This window comes from Pyrus communis, chromosome 14, assembly GCF_963583255.1.
Source record: "Pyrus communis chromosome 14, drPyrComm1.1, whole genome shotgun sequence".
Lineage (NCBI taxonomy): Eukaryota > Viridiplantae > Streptophyta > Magnoliopsida > Rosales > Rosaceae > Pyrus > Pyrus communis.
The window spans coordinates 4293925-4310506 of record NC_084816.1 but is presented as its reverse complement, the minus strand read 5'-3'; the positions used below and the strand labels follow the sequence as shown (position 1 = coordinate 4310506).

General features: G+C 35.9%; 2 protein-coding genes across 2 annotated transcripts; both read left to right on the top strand.

Annotated features, from left to right (window-relative positions):
* The first annotated feature begins 3296 nt into the window (after positions 1-3296).
* Positions 3297-5021, top strand: LOC137714125 (receptor-like protein kinase FERONIA). The gene has a single exon (XM_068453410.1). It carries the CDS (start codon positions 3365-3367, stop codon positions 4829-4831), a length of 1467 nt encoding a protein of 488 aa, XP_068309511.1. The 5' UTR covers positions 3297-3364; the 3' UTR covers positions 4832-5021.
* Positions 5022-14608: 9587 nt separating this feature from the next.
* On the top strand, positions 14609-16437 carry LOC137715882 (receptor-like protein kinase FERONIA). The gene has a single exon (XM_068455239.1). It carries the CDS (start codon positions 14769-14771, stop codon positions 16020-16022), a length of 1254 nt encoding a protein of 417 aa, XP_068311340.1. The 5' UTR covers positions 14609-14768; the 3' UTR covers positions 16023-16437.
* Positions 16438-16582: the final 145 nt, after the last annotated feature.

Sequence of the window (16582 nt, the reverse complement as noted above, 5' to 3'; positions counted from 1 at the left end):
TGTACTTGTGTTCAAGTGCTTCCCAAATTTCCTTTGGAGATTGAATGTAGGGGTGGGCATAAAAACCGCCAAACCGCAAAACCGCATCGAACCGTAAGAAAAAAAACCGAAAAAAACCGTGTTGACCGGAGAAGTCAACTTTGAGTGAAAAACCGAACCGAACCGTTCAAACCGATTCCGGTTCCGGTTTCGAATGACTAAGAACCGGCCGAACCGAACCGAACCATTTTATTAATAATAAATAAATAAATTATATATACACACACATGTCATGGTATAATAGGTTGAAAAATTGTGTACAGGAGCTGCTGCTTCTTACTTGCTCTCTGAAGTCTGAAAACCTGCAATTTGCTTCATCATTTTTTTGTTTGTTGACTGATTGACCAGTGCATATGTATTTTAGTTGTCTCTTTTTGTTGACTTGGTGCCACTAACAAAGACATTTGCATTAAAAAAGATGTGTTGTATGCAACTTTATGTAATCAGTTTTAGAAGATGTATTTGAATGCATAATGATTTGGTGTTCAAATAATTTATTATTAGGAACCGTAAACCGGCAAGAACCGAATCAGAACCGGTGTAGACCGAACCGTAATGTTCTAGTAATAAATTTAAGTGGAACCGCACCGAATCGAACCGTTAATATATTTTGGTTTCGGTTCCAATTTAGGGGTGAAACCGCACCGTGCCCACCCCTAATTGAATGTGGGCGTACAAGTCATATAAGTGATCAGATAATGTGCCCAAGATGTGTCCTCTACATACCAATTCATCTTCTTCACACTTCTTTTGATCAACAACTATTTAGTCCGTGTCTTTGTTACTTGGTTCACAAATAGGCTCCAATTTCGAGTCCAACACATATGACATTTAGAACAGTAAGCATGAAACGCATATCGTCCTTCCATCGGGTGAAATTTGATCCATCAAATTTGTCTAGCTTGTAGACATCTTGATTGATAATACATTTAGAACAGTAAGCATGAAACGCATATCGTCCTTCCATCGGGTGAAATTTGATCCATCAAATTTGTCTAGCTTGTAGACATCTTGATTGATAATCTTCAAAGCCATGTTATCAGACTTGTTATCCAAGACGAAACTAACACTTTAAGATTGTTAATGTAAATGTAGAAATATAGAGAATAATCTGAATGATGACTTTGAGGTACGACTTGAATCGTTTCCTTAAAAGTGTTATTTGCCCCCATTCGAATGAGTTTACTAAAAGGTTCTTGGCAAATCACTTCCAGGATATAACAAAGTATGAAATATTCGATTAGCAAAACCGAATTGTATTCCCTTAGAAATAACTAGAAAGAAATTGTATGAATGTGATGGAGAGAGAAGAGAGAGCAAAGAAATTGTGTGGATAGCAAATTTCTGAATGAATTTCTCTTCTATCAATTTATAGGGGAGATTGCACCCGTTAGACATATCCTTTGGTTTTGGATATGCCTTCTCAGTATGGGATACATCCTTTGGTTTTGGATATGTCTTCGCGCCGTGGAATACAACTGAATTAATATTACAGCAATATGCCCAATACGCATGTCTGAAGCAAAGCATCAATTACCAAAGGTTATGTCTGTTAGTAAACTATGCACTAGTCAGACATGTCTTTTAGCAAAGTTGAAAAGTCACATTGCTTTAATTTGATGAAGAGTAACTGTTGGGCAAATACCCAACTTCTTCCACACAAATATATTAATATAATATTAAAATATTCAACAAACTGTGATTTTATAAATGTTCTTCCATCTGTATAATAATACATGATATACTATCCGGTATTCAGAACACATTGAAAAATTTATTCAACAAAGTTAAGATAACCAATTGCCCAACATACAAGTAAACGGTCCTAGATGCAGGTCAAGGCTACCGCGTTCAAGTCTCCCATCAAGTCTTTCATCACTCTTTTCCACTCTTGACTTTTGATGAAAGCCTCGTTCCAATTCATGCATCCTTGCCATATATTGACGTATAAACAATACAGTTTGGTAAAGTAGGAGATCAAATCATTCATCATTAAACAGACAGATCATCGACAGAGAGAAATGGAGAGCAATATGGTTGTTATTTTTGGTGTATTTGGGGCAATGTTTGTGCAAAGCGTGGCCACACAAAAAGTGCATGTGGTGGGAGATAACATGGGTTGGACTATTCCAGTATCTGGGGCACAAGAATATGTAAATTGGGCTGCTGCTAACAACTTCAAAGTTGGTGATACACTCAGTAAGATTTTGCACTCATCCTATAAACACGATGTTCACTCGAATTATAATTTAGAATTCATGAACAAGATATATATCATATTGTGATTTCTCATTATATGCTATAAACACGTTGCTCTATTTACTCATTATATATTGTGATTTCTCATTATATGCTATAAACACGTTGCTCTATTTACTCATTATATTCCTTGTAGACGCTTGTGGTCTAATATCCTAGTAATAAGGTGTTGGGTTTCTACTTATCCATCCCGGGTTTAAAACAAACCTCTCTCTCCCCTAAATTATTTTAATAGTTTCAAATCTGGAAGTTGTACATAGAAGGGATAAAAAAAATCCTGGTAATGCTAGATAGATAGACTAAATCCAGGGACAAAATTTACAAATTAAATGATGTGTCACTAATAGAAATGAGCACGCTTATCAACGTTTAAATAGTAAATCGATCATCAACTTCTATGTCTTTTAGTTTTCAAAATTTTGTCTACAAATTTAGTGTCCATAGCATTACCCAAAAATTCCTTACATATGTAATGAAAACAACGTAAGTTGTAGATAGAAGGGATTACAAACGGTCTTTCTTGAAAGAATAATGGAACTCTAGAAGTTTGAAAGCAACTCACGATTTTCTGACTAAAAATATGATAAACTGAATAACATACAACCCTAAAAGTTGTTTAAATATTCTTAACAAACTTTAGATGCAAAGGAAAATAAAACAGAAAAATTAAAAAAATTAAAAATTAAAAGTACCCTTTAAACTTCATAATACCCAAAGTTTTTGCAAGATGCTCTTTAGATTATCTACATATATTTATTTAAAAAGTATTTTTTAAAAATAATATCAAATAAGTAAAATAAAAAATATATATAAAAGAATAAAAAAAAAGCTAATTGTCATATAGGCAAGCGTGTACGAAGAGACAAGTGATAAAGCCAATGATCAATTCAGCTATGATGTTTGTATGACGAAAGTATATTTCTCAATAGGAAGGAGACAAGTATTTTCCCAAATAATTATACCTCATTAATTAAGTTAAAAGTAAAAAATGGCCATATTATATTAGTAAAGTTTAAAGCTAAATAACCTAATTTTTTTTGTACTCAAAAAATTTCAATAACTCTCTATGCCAGTTTTCAACTTCATCACCGGTCAACAAAACGTTGTTCGAGTAACAAAGGCATCATTCCACTCATGCAACGAAGAAGAACGAATTGGCTCATCCCTCACAACTGGCCCAACAAACATCACACTCACCTCTGCAGGCAACTACTACTACATCTGCAGTTTTAGCAGTCACTGCCAGGCAGGCATGAAGCTAGCCGTCACCGTATCCAATGCTTCTCGAGAATTGCCACTATCAAGAATAGTGTTCCTCATCTTTGGTGTAGTTTCTGGCATACTTGTTCTCTCTCCAATCTTAAAGATTGTTTTGCCTCATCTTCTAGAGATTTTCCATCCACGAGGAAAAGTCAAGTCCTTCAGCTCCAACCATGGGAAGAAAAAGTCAACAAAGACCCTGGGATCACCTTTATCGCCTTATTTGTGTCGTTACTTTTCATTGGCTGAGATTAAAGCCGCCACCCAAAACTTCAACGATACTTTCGTTATTGGTGTTGGCGGGTTTGGCAATGTGTACAAAGGGTGCATTGATGGTGGTGTCACTCCTGTTGCTATCAAACGGCTGAAACCGAAATCATCACAGGGGGCCCATGAGTTCAAGACGGAAATCGAGCTGCTTTCTCAACTCCGCCACCGCCATTTGGTTTCACTCATTGGTTACTGCTCCGATAATGGCGAAATGATCTTGGTTTACGATTACATGGCACACGGCACTCTCGGTGACCATCTGTATCGTACTGGTAACCTTAAACCTCTTCCTTGGGAACAACGACTCCAAATTTGTATTGGCGTAGCGCGAGGATTGCACTACCTTCACAATGGTGCCAATGGCTCCATTATTCATCGTGATATTAAGAGCACAAATATTTTATTGGATGAAAAAATGGTCGCCAAGGTTTCAGATTTCGGGTTGTCAAAAATGGGCACGACCAACACGTCCAAAACACATATCAGCACCGTGGTGAAAGGTAGTTTTGGGTATCTAGACCCGGATTACCTCCGACGTCAACAGCTGACTGAGAAATCTGATGTGTACTCATTTGGAGTGGTTTTGTGGGAGGTATTGTGTGGGAGGCCAGCTTTGCTGCATACGGTGGAGACTAGGCAAATTAACCTCGCTGAGTGGGCCAAGAGTTGTCATAGAGACGAGACACTTGACCAAATCATTGACCCAAATGTGAAGGGTCAGATTGAAGTTGAGTGCTTGAACAAGTTTGTTGAGATTGCTACAAGTTGCTTACATGATAAAGGAATCGAACGACCGTCGATGAATGATGTTGTGAGAGGCCTTGAGTTTGCACTGCAGCTTCATCAAAAGAGCATTGGAAGTAAGGGTGACAATGGAGTTGCCTTTACTAATGACCGCAGCGACCAAACCAGTAGTACCGAGCAAAGTTGTTCTACCAATGAATCCAAACAACATATATCTGTGACAATCTTCTCTGAGATCAACGACACGAATGGACGATGATGAGCAAAATTTTACAAAATGTGAGCAATATTCTGAAAATGATATCTCAATAGGATTTATGTATATGTGTATATTGTTGGAAAATATTAGTATTTAGGTTTATTTTAATGTTTGGTTTTTTGGGGATTGCCCCTAATAACAGAGTTTCGTTTCCTTACCTATTAGGGTTAGGTTAGTTTTCTATATATATATATATATATATATATATATATATGATACTTTGTTGCTCTATATAATAATAAGTCAATCAAAATGTAATCCTCTATGATTTGTAGGCTTCATTCTTTATTTTTGGTTAATAAAATTATATTCATTTGATATTCGTTTGTTCATCTGTTTGTTCATATGGTTAGTTTGTTCGTCACGTACTCTGATTTTCAACCTATATGACATTGGGTGATACTCAGATGCAACATCAGACCTATATGACATTGGGTGACACTCAGATGCAACATCAACAACAATGGAAGCCGAAAGATGCAGCAAGCAGCCAACAGAGAACGGAACTATGAAACATTATTGTCAACTGACTTCTGAATTCATACATGAAATGTTTCAAATTTTGAATCACATTATGAAAACTGCAACAGACTTTAGCCATCGTAATTAACAAAGCTTGGATTGGGTTTTCGTATATATGTAATATAAGTTCAGCAAACAATTAGAATTTGGAAACAAAATCAACTTTTATGAGATTCAGAATTATCATTGAAAATATGGTCAAGAATGTCATATACAAGGCACTCTTCTTCGTACTGGAAAACAAATGTCATCACATAATTCCTCCAGTCATATTCTATCACAGTGGAAAGTGGACTAAACTGACAGACTGCTATTCAAAATTTGGCTTCAATTTCCACAAACATCACAATCTAAGCAAGCATGCAAGATCCATTGCATCCAAGTAACTTGGGGAGCTCACTAGTGCTTAAACTGTTTCATGGCTCTTCCAATGCACCATTCAAGTACTCCTCACCAGCAACAGCGGATGCTCCATTTGATAACCGGTTTGTGCTGTTGGAATTTGAAAATGTGGAGTATGTAGATGCAAGGCCACATTTTCCACTCATTGTGTTCCTATGCAGTTCCTATATATGAGTACATACATTATGTATTCGGTAAATTCTGATACTTTAGGAATTCACTTTTCGATTCATTAGAAATTCGTTTAGTCCCTATATTTGTTTTATACCTATTTATTATGGGGATTGGCCCTATTTACAGACTCTAGTAAAGATGTTCTAATACATATCATAATCTCAACAATACGCAAAGAAGATTAAACCGAAAACTTTTTGGTCTTGAATATTGTCATGCGTTTTTTTTTTTTTTTTTTTTTTTTAGCAACCAAAAGAATTGCTAATTAATTGTGGGAATTTAATTAGTTTGCAGTTGTGTCATTTTATCAGAGTGATGAAAAATAGGGGTGGGCAAATGGATCTTGGACCCAGGGGAGGGGGTGGGTCCTAGCGGTTCGAGCCGGGTTCGAGGCAGTTCCATATATTTTAAGGAAAACTAATGAAAATGGTTTGACAACTTTGAGTTTTAACGATAAGGACAAAATAAAGGGTAAAGTGAATAGTACCAAGAATGACTTTTTAGTATAAAAATGTGATTTTTCGTTAAAGTGAACAGTACAGAGAACTTTTCGTTGAAGTTCCCTATATTTTATACACAAAAACGGGATGGGATGGATTGGGTCTGAATGAATGGTAGGGCGCGGTGGGTACAAATTTCTGAGGACACGAGGCCCCCACCCGAATCGTATCCACCGTCTAATAATGGAGATTAATTCTTCACCGTTCAATTCTCACACACACATACAATTCTCATACACGTACTGTGAGGACCTGTATTTTCAAAAATAATTATATATAATTATGTGTTGTTTATACTTATTAATTTCAGAGAATTTTGTATTACTTCTTATTTAATCGTTAATTCCTTTATTTTATTTTTCTATACTCTAATTTACTATTATTTTGAACTAAATAAGTTCAGTACACCATTACGGTAGTGTTTGAACTATATATTCATATTATTCATTTTCTTTCCTTTTACATTATTTTATTAAGTTGTTTGTTCTATTCTAATTGGACCAAAACCATAGCCAATTAAAGGGTTTTTACATCATTCCTATCGATAGCTTTTAGGCGGCGTAAGTTTGCTTGGTCTGATCTCACCTTCCTCTGTGCTGACTTCCCTCTCCTATAAATAGAATGTTATTGCTTCGGTTTTCTTTGTTGGGTAGGTGAAACATTTTCTATCGGGGTCTACTCTCTCTCAGGTTTAAAAAGTTTTCATTTCTAGGTTTTCATCTTAGTTATTTGTCTCATATCTTTGTATGCATATGTATTTGAATTCGTTCATACTGCTGATTTAGTTTTATAGAAAAGTCTTTCTATTCATGTTGTTCTTTAGTGATAGCTTCTTATGTTCTGTATTTCGCATGTTACATAAAAATACCATGTTGATTCCTACTCTTTGAAAGGCATTGAACTTTAGGAGACTTGGATGCTGCTCTATTGCAAAGAGAAGAGTCGAAGCGTGTACTGCATATATATGTATATGTATGGATGTGTGTCTATTGTTAAATGAATAAGCATGTTGGTAAATGGTTTTATGTACAGTTTAATATATACATACTACTTGAATGGTTTTTAAGGCAAAAGACTTTTGAATAAGCACTATACATGTTTGCTATATACGAAACTATTTTGTACAACATTATAGTCAACCAAATGACTTTTGAATTGAGTAGCGTGGAACTGATGAGTTTTAAGTGTGTTGATCAGTATTAAAATTCATATAAGGCATTTGGTAATTTTCTTATACTTGTGAATAGGAGCTTATAACAGTTGTGGTTTCTTGTGTTATTATCTCAGAGCAATGCTTTGAAATCCAGATAGGGGAAATACAGCAGACCTTTACAGAGATTGATCTTATTAAATTTCGTGAAGTGTTATATTATTGTTAATATTGATTGACTGATTGGGATTGGATGATAATTGGTTATATGTGTATCATTGCTTGATTCGAATGTTCATAGAGTTGTAATTGTGAACTGTTGTTGGAATGGTGTTTCATTGGTGATAATATGTGGAATATGCAATGAGATTAATTGTGCATCATTCATGATGTGTTATGTGATTGGAGTTTCGGTGTTGAGAAAGAATTGGAAATGAGGGTAGTTGGAAAGGATCTTTTGTGTAGTTGAGCCAAACTCTTAGCAGGTACCAGGTCTCAAGTGAGCCCACAGTGCACAGATTGTTTAAGGGTAATTGGGACTGGCGACAAAGGGTTTTGGCAAGATGACTAACAAAAGGGGAAATCGGGATGATTGAGTTACAAGGGGTTAATTTGTATATTAGAACATTTGAACCACCACTGTAGAGGTAAAATGCATGGTATGGGACGTGCAGGTCCACGTGTTTTATTATATAAATTAATGGGGGTAATTGAAGAGGTTGCATTGCATTCATGCATTATTAGCAATAATGATTTGATATTTGGCTATATGATTTCATGACACTTAATTTAATATTGTCAATTACTGTGATAAGGTTATGTCCCTACTGAGCGATGTTGGTTGTTGCTCACCCCTCACCTATTATTTTATAGATGAGTTGTTTGGCAAGACAGGTGTTATTTGGCAAGACAGGTGTTAGAAGAGCTGAAGTTGTGATTAAGGAGAAGTTTAAGGATTAAAATTTATTATTTTTGTACATCCTGTAAGGATTATGGAGTTATTTTAATAAGAGGAGTTTATTTTTCCAACCCGTGTCAATTTCCTTTAAATTATTTTAGTCTTGTAAAGAATTATCGATTTCTTGTTATAAGAGGAATTTCATATTTTCTCAACCAGTTTCACTTTCCTTTTATTTAATTTAATTTTTTTAGCTTGTGCGCCGGATTCGGATTCGAGTTTTTCCTATTGACCCCGGGTCCGGGGCGTGACATGTACACATACAATTCACACACACAGTTATGTCAGTCCACTTTTTCTGTTTCTCAATCTCTCCCTCCTAGACTGAATCTCCACAGCTCAGTTCTCCCTCTCGAATATAATCGTCGATTTTGAGACTCGGTGACTCTCCTCTTTCTCAATCTCTTTCTCTCTCTCTCTCTCAAATTGACTAACTCTCATCCCTCTCGAATCTCGATATCTGAGCTCCCTCCCTTCTGAAGTTGACTCTGACCACCACCACCACCAACTCCTCTCAACTCCAACATCCACCTAACGGTCTATCTCTCAAAAGGTATTCAATTTTTGGGATTAGGATTGAAAAATAAATTAGGGTTTTCTACATTTTGGGACTTTGGGTTCTTGATTTGCTGCTTGTGTATGAGTTTCGAATTTGGTTTGCTGCTAGTGTATGAATTTTGAATATTTAGATTTTGTGCTATTGGAGAAGATATGATAGAGTTATGGAGAAGAATATGGGTGGAGATGTAAAGAGAAGTATGCAGACTATGTATAGGTTTTAGATCAAATAGACAGGACAAAGACCTTTATCACTGGAAATCTGTGTTTGGCGTTTTCATTGCTCTGCTACACCAGTAAAACACAATTACTGCAACATGGAAAATAAGAATAGGCTACTTCTCTATTAGTTTTACACTTTTATTTAAAGAATTAATCTTTAGCCGTGTGTGTTAATTTTTCCATCTGATTCATTTCACGTTTGTTGTTTTTTAGTGTTGGATGCTTGGATAAAAGATTCATGTTTAGACTAGAAGATTAATTTTTCCACATACTTCTCCATTATTTCATCCTCTATACACAAATTAAAAAAAATAAAATTACAATTAGATCCGCGAACCTGGTTCGAACTAGCCCGTTTAAAACAAGCCGGGTTAGGATCGGTTCTAGGTTTAGAAATTTCATTATCCACCCCACTTTGCCCCGTTACATTTTAAAACGGATCCGGTCCGGTTCCTCCAAATTTGGGCCTAGCCCGGCCCATGCCCACCCTTAATGAAAAACAATCCTGTTTTTTTTTGTGGATTCAATTCTCACCAGCTTTCGTTTTCTCTAACAACTAATTGTCCAACCCAATAACGATTTAGCTCTACTAATATTATATATATATATATATATATATCTCTGTAAAATACCCATAAGAGTCGACTGAGAGCTTTAAAATCGTAGAATTTTCAAAGGTGTCAAAATCGTGGAATTTTCAAATTTAATCAATATACGTTGGACTAAAACATGAAAAGTGACTAGCATATTTCCAAAAACTAATTCAGTATTATAAAATTCTTACAAAATTTTTATTTTCATATCTAACATAAGAGTGATGTTATGTAGACATAGAAAATTAACATATTTGCTCTTATACTTCTAATATATAGGTGAATACCACACATATTAGTGGGACATCTACATTAAAAATATATCATCAAGTGTGTCGGATTTTTGCGTTAAATAACGTTATTAAAAATGAGATTCAAAATTAACTTTAGAAGGTTCAAAACTTTCCACTCTGGCTCCCGTCCATTGGCATGGGAATGTAAATTGCAAGCACACAAAGTTGAGAAATTATTCAGTGTGCCCGGAATACGAGATAGTATATCACGTGTGATTTTATACATGTTCCTCTACTTGTATAATGACATATGATGTACCACCCGGTATTCTGAGCACATTGAAAAATTTCTTCAACAAAGTTTAAGATAACCAATCGCCCAACATATAAGCAAACGGTCCTAGATGCAGGTCAAGGCTACCGTGTTCAAGACTCCTATCAAGTCTTTCATCACTCTTTTCCACTCTTGACTTTTGATGAAAGCCTCGTTCCAATTCATGCATCCTTGCCATATATTGACGTATAAACAATACGCTTTGGTAAATTAGGAGATAAAGTCATGCATCATAAAACAGACTGATCATTGACAGAGAGAAATGGAGAGCAATATGGTTGTTAAGAGCTCCATTATTCACAGTGGTGCCAAGGGCTCCATTATTCACCGTGATGTTAAGAGCTCAAACATGTTATTGGATGAGAAAATGGTGGCCAAGGCTTTGGATTTTGGGTTGTCAAAAATGGTTATGACCAACACGTCCAAAACACACATCAGCACGATGGTGAAGGGTGGTTTCGGGTATCTAGACCCGGAATACTTCCTATGTTAAAAGCTAACTAAGAAGTCTGATGTGTACTCATTTGGAATGGTTTTGTGGGAGATATTGTATGTGAGGCCAGCTCTGCTGCAGACGGTTGAGACTAGGCAAACCAACCTCGCTGAGTGGGCCAAGAGTTGTCATGAAGACGGGACACTTGACCAAATCATTGACCCAAATGTGAAGGGTAAGATTGACGTCGAGTGCTTGAACAAGTTCGTTGAGATTGCTATAAGTTGCTTACATGATAAAGGAATCGAACGACCGTCGATGAATGATGTTGTAGGGAGCTTGAGTTTGCACTGCAGCTTCATCAAAAAAGCATTGGAAGTAAAGGTGACAATGATGTTGCCTTTATCAACGACAACGGTGACAAAACCAGTGGTACCGAGCAAAGTTGTGCTACCAATGAATCCAACAATATATATATATGTGACAATCTTCTCTGAGATCAACGTAATGAATCTTTTTTTGAGTAGCTGCAAGTGAGCCTTATTTTATTAGTAAAGTCTTGATCTAGAAACCAGTAGCATCTAGCAAAGTTGTGCTACCAATGAATCCAAACAATATATATCTGTGACAATCTTCTCTGAGATCAACAAAACGAATGGAAGATGATGAGCAACATTTTACAAAACACGAGCAATATTCTGAAAATGGTATCTCAATAGGATTTATGTATATGTGTATATTGTTGGAAAATATTGGTGTATATGATACTTTGTAGCTTTATAGAATAGTAAGTCAATCACAATGTAGTCTTATGTGATTTAGCCGTCATTCTTTATTTTCGGTTAATAAACTTATATTCATTTGATGTTTGTTTGATAATCCGTTTGTTAGTTTGTTCGTCTCGTATTCTAATTTTATGTGAGAATTTGATTAAGTGGAATTTTTTGTTTATGTTAACTTTTTTAAATTAACTTCACATTACGTTGACTTAAAATATTTTTGTAAACATTTCAGCAAAAAAATGCAAATTTAGATACTAATTTTTTTTTTCACAAGCGTAACTAAAATGACTATATTATTGAAGGTTATCTCCACGACAAAAATATTAAAAGGTTATAACCATCTTCCTCCAATTTGTTGAAATGGATAAAAAATATATAATTAAAGGCCATATCATTATCATATTCTTAGAATCTTTTGATAAAAAAAAAAAAAAAAAAAATCTCCCATCATCCTAGAATCCGTTAAAAAGTAAAATATAAATAATAAAATACCATCACCCCATCTTCCGTTAAAAAGGTGGTGGACCATATTTTCCACTCATTGTTGTCCTTATGCAATCTTTTTATATGGGTACATATATTCTGGATCCGATTAGATATTAGATATTCATTTTGTCGTTTTTTGTACTTATTTATTATAAGAAGGCAGATTGTCTACCCTCCTATTTGAATGTCATTCTCATCCCTTCTTATTTGTGCGGTCACGGTTAAACTATGTCAACATTTTATATTCCTATTGTTTTTTGTCTTATTATCTCTATAAAAAAAATCAATATAAAATATTGATGTGACTTAACCGTGACCGCACAAAATAGGAGGGGATGGGAAGAGCACTCAAATAGGAGGGCAGACAATCTGTCTCCTTATTACAATGGTTGTCCTTATTTAGAGTTTCCACTGGAGATGCTCTAATGCATGTCAATAATCTCTTTATGGTTTGAATTGATAGCGGCGAGAGAGGGTCTCTACTAGGCTATGCAACGGAATTTACAATGCATTATTCTAGAGAGTGATGCCTTGCAGGTTGTTCAGGGGGTTGGAAGTTTGAAGTGAGGGTCCTCCTCTTTGAATTTATTGTTGGATGATGTCCGGGAGAGTCTAAGTGGTTTTGGATCCTCCAAAATTTGTCATATTAGTCGTTCCACCAATGGTGCGGCTCATAGAATGGCCAAGTTGGCCTTAGATTTTCCTTCTAGTTTTCATTGGTTCGAGGAACCTCTAGATTTAACCCAGGGTATCTTCTTGGATGATTGTATGTCATCTTCTTCATAATATTAAAATCGTTATCGTTTCAATTCGAAAAAAAAAAATTATATATATATATATACACACACACACACAAAGAAGATTAAACCGAACACATTTTGGTCTTGATGGATCTTTGAAGAATATTGCCATGTGATTATTATCAATTTTTTTTTTGGCAACCAAAAGAATTGCTAATTAGTTGTGGGAATTTAATTATTTTACAGTTGTCATTTTACAACAGTGATGAAAAAACAATCATGCATGTGCATTTTTTTGTGGATTCGATTCTCATCAACTTTCGTTTTTCCTAACAACTAATTGTCCGATCCAATAATGATATAGCTCTACTAATATTATATATATATATATATATATATATATATATATATATATATATATGTAAAATACCCATAGGAGTAGACTGAGAACTTTAAAATCGTAGAATTTTCAAAGGTGTCAAAATCGTGGAATTTTCAAATTTAATCAATATACGTTGGACTAAAACATGAAAAGTGACTAGCATATTTCCAAAAACTAATTCAGTATTATAAAATTCTTACAGAATTTTTATTTTCATATCTAACATAAGAGTGATGTTATGTAGACATAGAAAATTAACATATTTGCTCTTATACTTCTAATATATAGGTGAATACCACACATATTAGTGGGACATCTACATTAAAAATATATCATCAAGTGTGTCGGATTTTTGCGTTAAAGAACGTTATTAAAAATGAGATTCAAAATTAACTTTAGAAGGTTCAAAACTTTCCACTCTGGCTCCCGTCCATTGGCATGGGAATGTAAATTGCAAGCACACAAAGTTGAGAAATTATTCAGTGTGCCCGGAATACGAGATAGTATATCACGTGTGATTTTATACATGTTCATCTACTTGTATAATGACATATGATGTACCACCCGCTATTCTGAGCACATTGAAAAATTTCTTCAACAAAGTTTAAGATAACCAATCGCCCAACATATAAGCAAACGGTCCTAGATGCAGGTCAAGGCTACCGTGTTCAAGACTCCTATCAAGTCTTTCATCACTCTTTTCCACTCTTGACTTTTGATGAAAGCCTCGTTCCAATTCATGCATCCTTGCCATATATTGACGTATAAACAATACGCTTTGGTAAATTAGGAGATAAAGTCATGCATCATAAAACAGACTGAACATCGACAGAGAGAAATGGAGAGCAATATGTTTGTTATTTTTGGTGTATTTGTGGCAATGTTTGTGCAAAGAGTGGCAACACAGAAAGTGCATGTGGTGGGAGATAACATGGGTTGGACTATTCCAGTATCTGGGGCACAAGAATATTAAAATTGGGCTGCTACAAACAACTTCACGGTTGGTGATACACTCAGTAAGATTTTCCTCTCCTGTTACAAATATGTCGCTCACTTGTATTATAATTTAGAATTCTTGAACATGACATATATATGATATTGTGATTTTTTGTCATTAACTCTTTTGTGCTGTGATACCAATTATTATATAGAAGTATTTGTGCTCTATTTACTCATTATATTTCTCGTAGATGCATGTGGTCTAATATCCTAGTGATAGGGTGTTAGGTTTATAGCTAAATAACCCTATAATTTTGTGCTCACAAAATTTCAATAACTCTCCATGCCAATTTTCAACTTCATCACCGGTGTAAACAACGTTGTCCAAGTAACGAAGGCATCATTCCACTCATGCAACGAAGAAGAACGAATTGGCCCATCCAGCACAACTGGCCCAACAAACATCACACTCACCTCCACAGGCGACCACTACTACATCTGCAGTTTTAGCAATCATTGCCAGGTAGGCATGAAGCTAACCGTCACCATATCCAGTGCTTCCCCAGAATTGCCACGGCAAAGAACTGTGTCTCTCGTCGTTGGTGTAGTTTTTAGCATACTTTTTTTCGCTTTCCTCCTAGAGATTTTCCAACCACGACGAAAAATCAAGTCCTTTGACTCCAACCATGGGAAGACAAAGTCAACAAAGACCCTGGGATCACCTTTACCGCTGTATCTGTGTCGTAACTTTCCACTGGCTGAGATTAAAGTTGCCACCCAAAACTTTAACGATAATTTCGTTATTGGTGTTGGCGGGTTTGGCAATGTGTACAAAGGGTGGATTGACAGTGATCTCACTCCTGTTGCTATCAAACGGCTGAGACCGGAGTCATCACAGGGGGCCCATGAGTTCAAGACAGAAATCAAGCTGCTTTCCCAACTCCGCCACCGCCATTTGGTTTCACTCATTGGTTACTGCTCCGATAATGGCGAAATGATCTTGGTTTATGATTACATGGCACGCGGCACTCTCGGTGACCATCTGTATCGCACTGGTAACCTTAAACCTCTTCCTTGGGAACAACGACTCCGAATTTGTATTGGCGCAACACGAGGGTTGCACTACCTTCACAGTGGTGCCAAGGGCTCCATTATTCACCGTGATGTTAAGAGCACAAATATTTTATTGGATGAGAAAATGGTGGCCAAGGTTTCAGATTTCGGGTTGTCAAAAATGGGCACGACCAACACGTCCAAAACACACATCAGCACCGTGGTGAAAGGTAGTTTCGGGTATCTAGATCCGGATTACTTCCAACATCAACAGTTGACTGAGAAGTCTGATGTGTACTCATTTGGAGTGGTTTTGTGGGAGGTATTGTGTGCAAGGCCAGCTTTGCTGCATACGGTGGAAACTAGGCAAATCAGCCTCGCTGAGTGGGCCAAGAGTTGTCATGGAGATGGGACACTTGACCAGATCATTGACCCAAATGTAAAGGGTCAGATTGAAGTCGAGTGCTTGAACAAGTTCGTTGAGATTGCTATAAGTTGCTTACATGATAAGGGAGTCGAACGACCGTCGATGAATGATGTTGTGAGGGGCCTTGAGTTTGCACTGCAGCTTCATCAAAAGAGCATTGGAAGTAAGGGTGAAAATGGGGTTGCCCTTATCAATGACAGCGGCAACAAAACCAGTAGTACCGAGCAAAGTTGTGCTACCAATGAAACCGAACAATATATATCTGTGACAATCTTCTCTGAGATCAACGAAATGAATGGATGATGATGAGCAAAGTTTTACAAAATGTGAGCAATATTCTGAAAATTATATCTCGATAGGATTTATGTATAGGTGTATGTTGTTGGAAGGTATTATTATTTAGGTTTATTTTAATGATTGGTTTTTTGGGGCTTGCCCGCTAATAACGAAGTTTCGTTTCCCTGCCTATTTGGATTAGGTTAGTTTTCTATATATATACACGATACTTTGTAGCTCTATAGAATAATAAGTCAATTAAAATGTAGTCCACTGTGATTTGTAGCCGTCATTCTTTATTTTCGGTTAATAAACTTAAATTCATTTGATGTTTTTTTGTTCATCTGTTTGTTAGTTTGTTTGTCATGTACTCTGATTTTCAACCTATATGACATTGGTTGACACTCAGATGCAACATCAACAACAATGGAAGCCGAAAGATGCAACAAGAAGCCAGCAAGGAACGGAAGTATGAAACACTTACTGTCAACTGACTTTTGAATTCATACATGAAATTTCAAATTTTGATGTTTTGAATCACATTACGAAGACTACAACAGACTTTAGCCATCATAATTAACAAGGCT

Excerpts from the sequence above, each read along its gene's own strand:
- LOC137715882 (XM_068455239.1), top strand. The coding sequence starts at position 14,769 with ATGAAGCTAACCGTCACCATATCCAGTGCTTCCCCAGAATTGCCACGG.
- LOC137714125 (XM_068453410.1), top strand. The coding sequence starts at position 3,365 with ATGCCAGTTTTCAACTTCATCACCGGTCAACAAAACGTTGTTCGAGTA.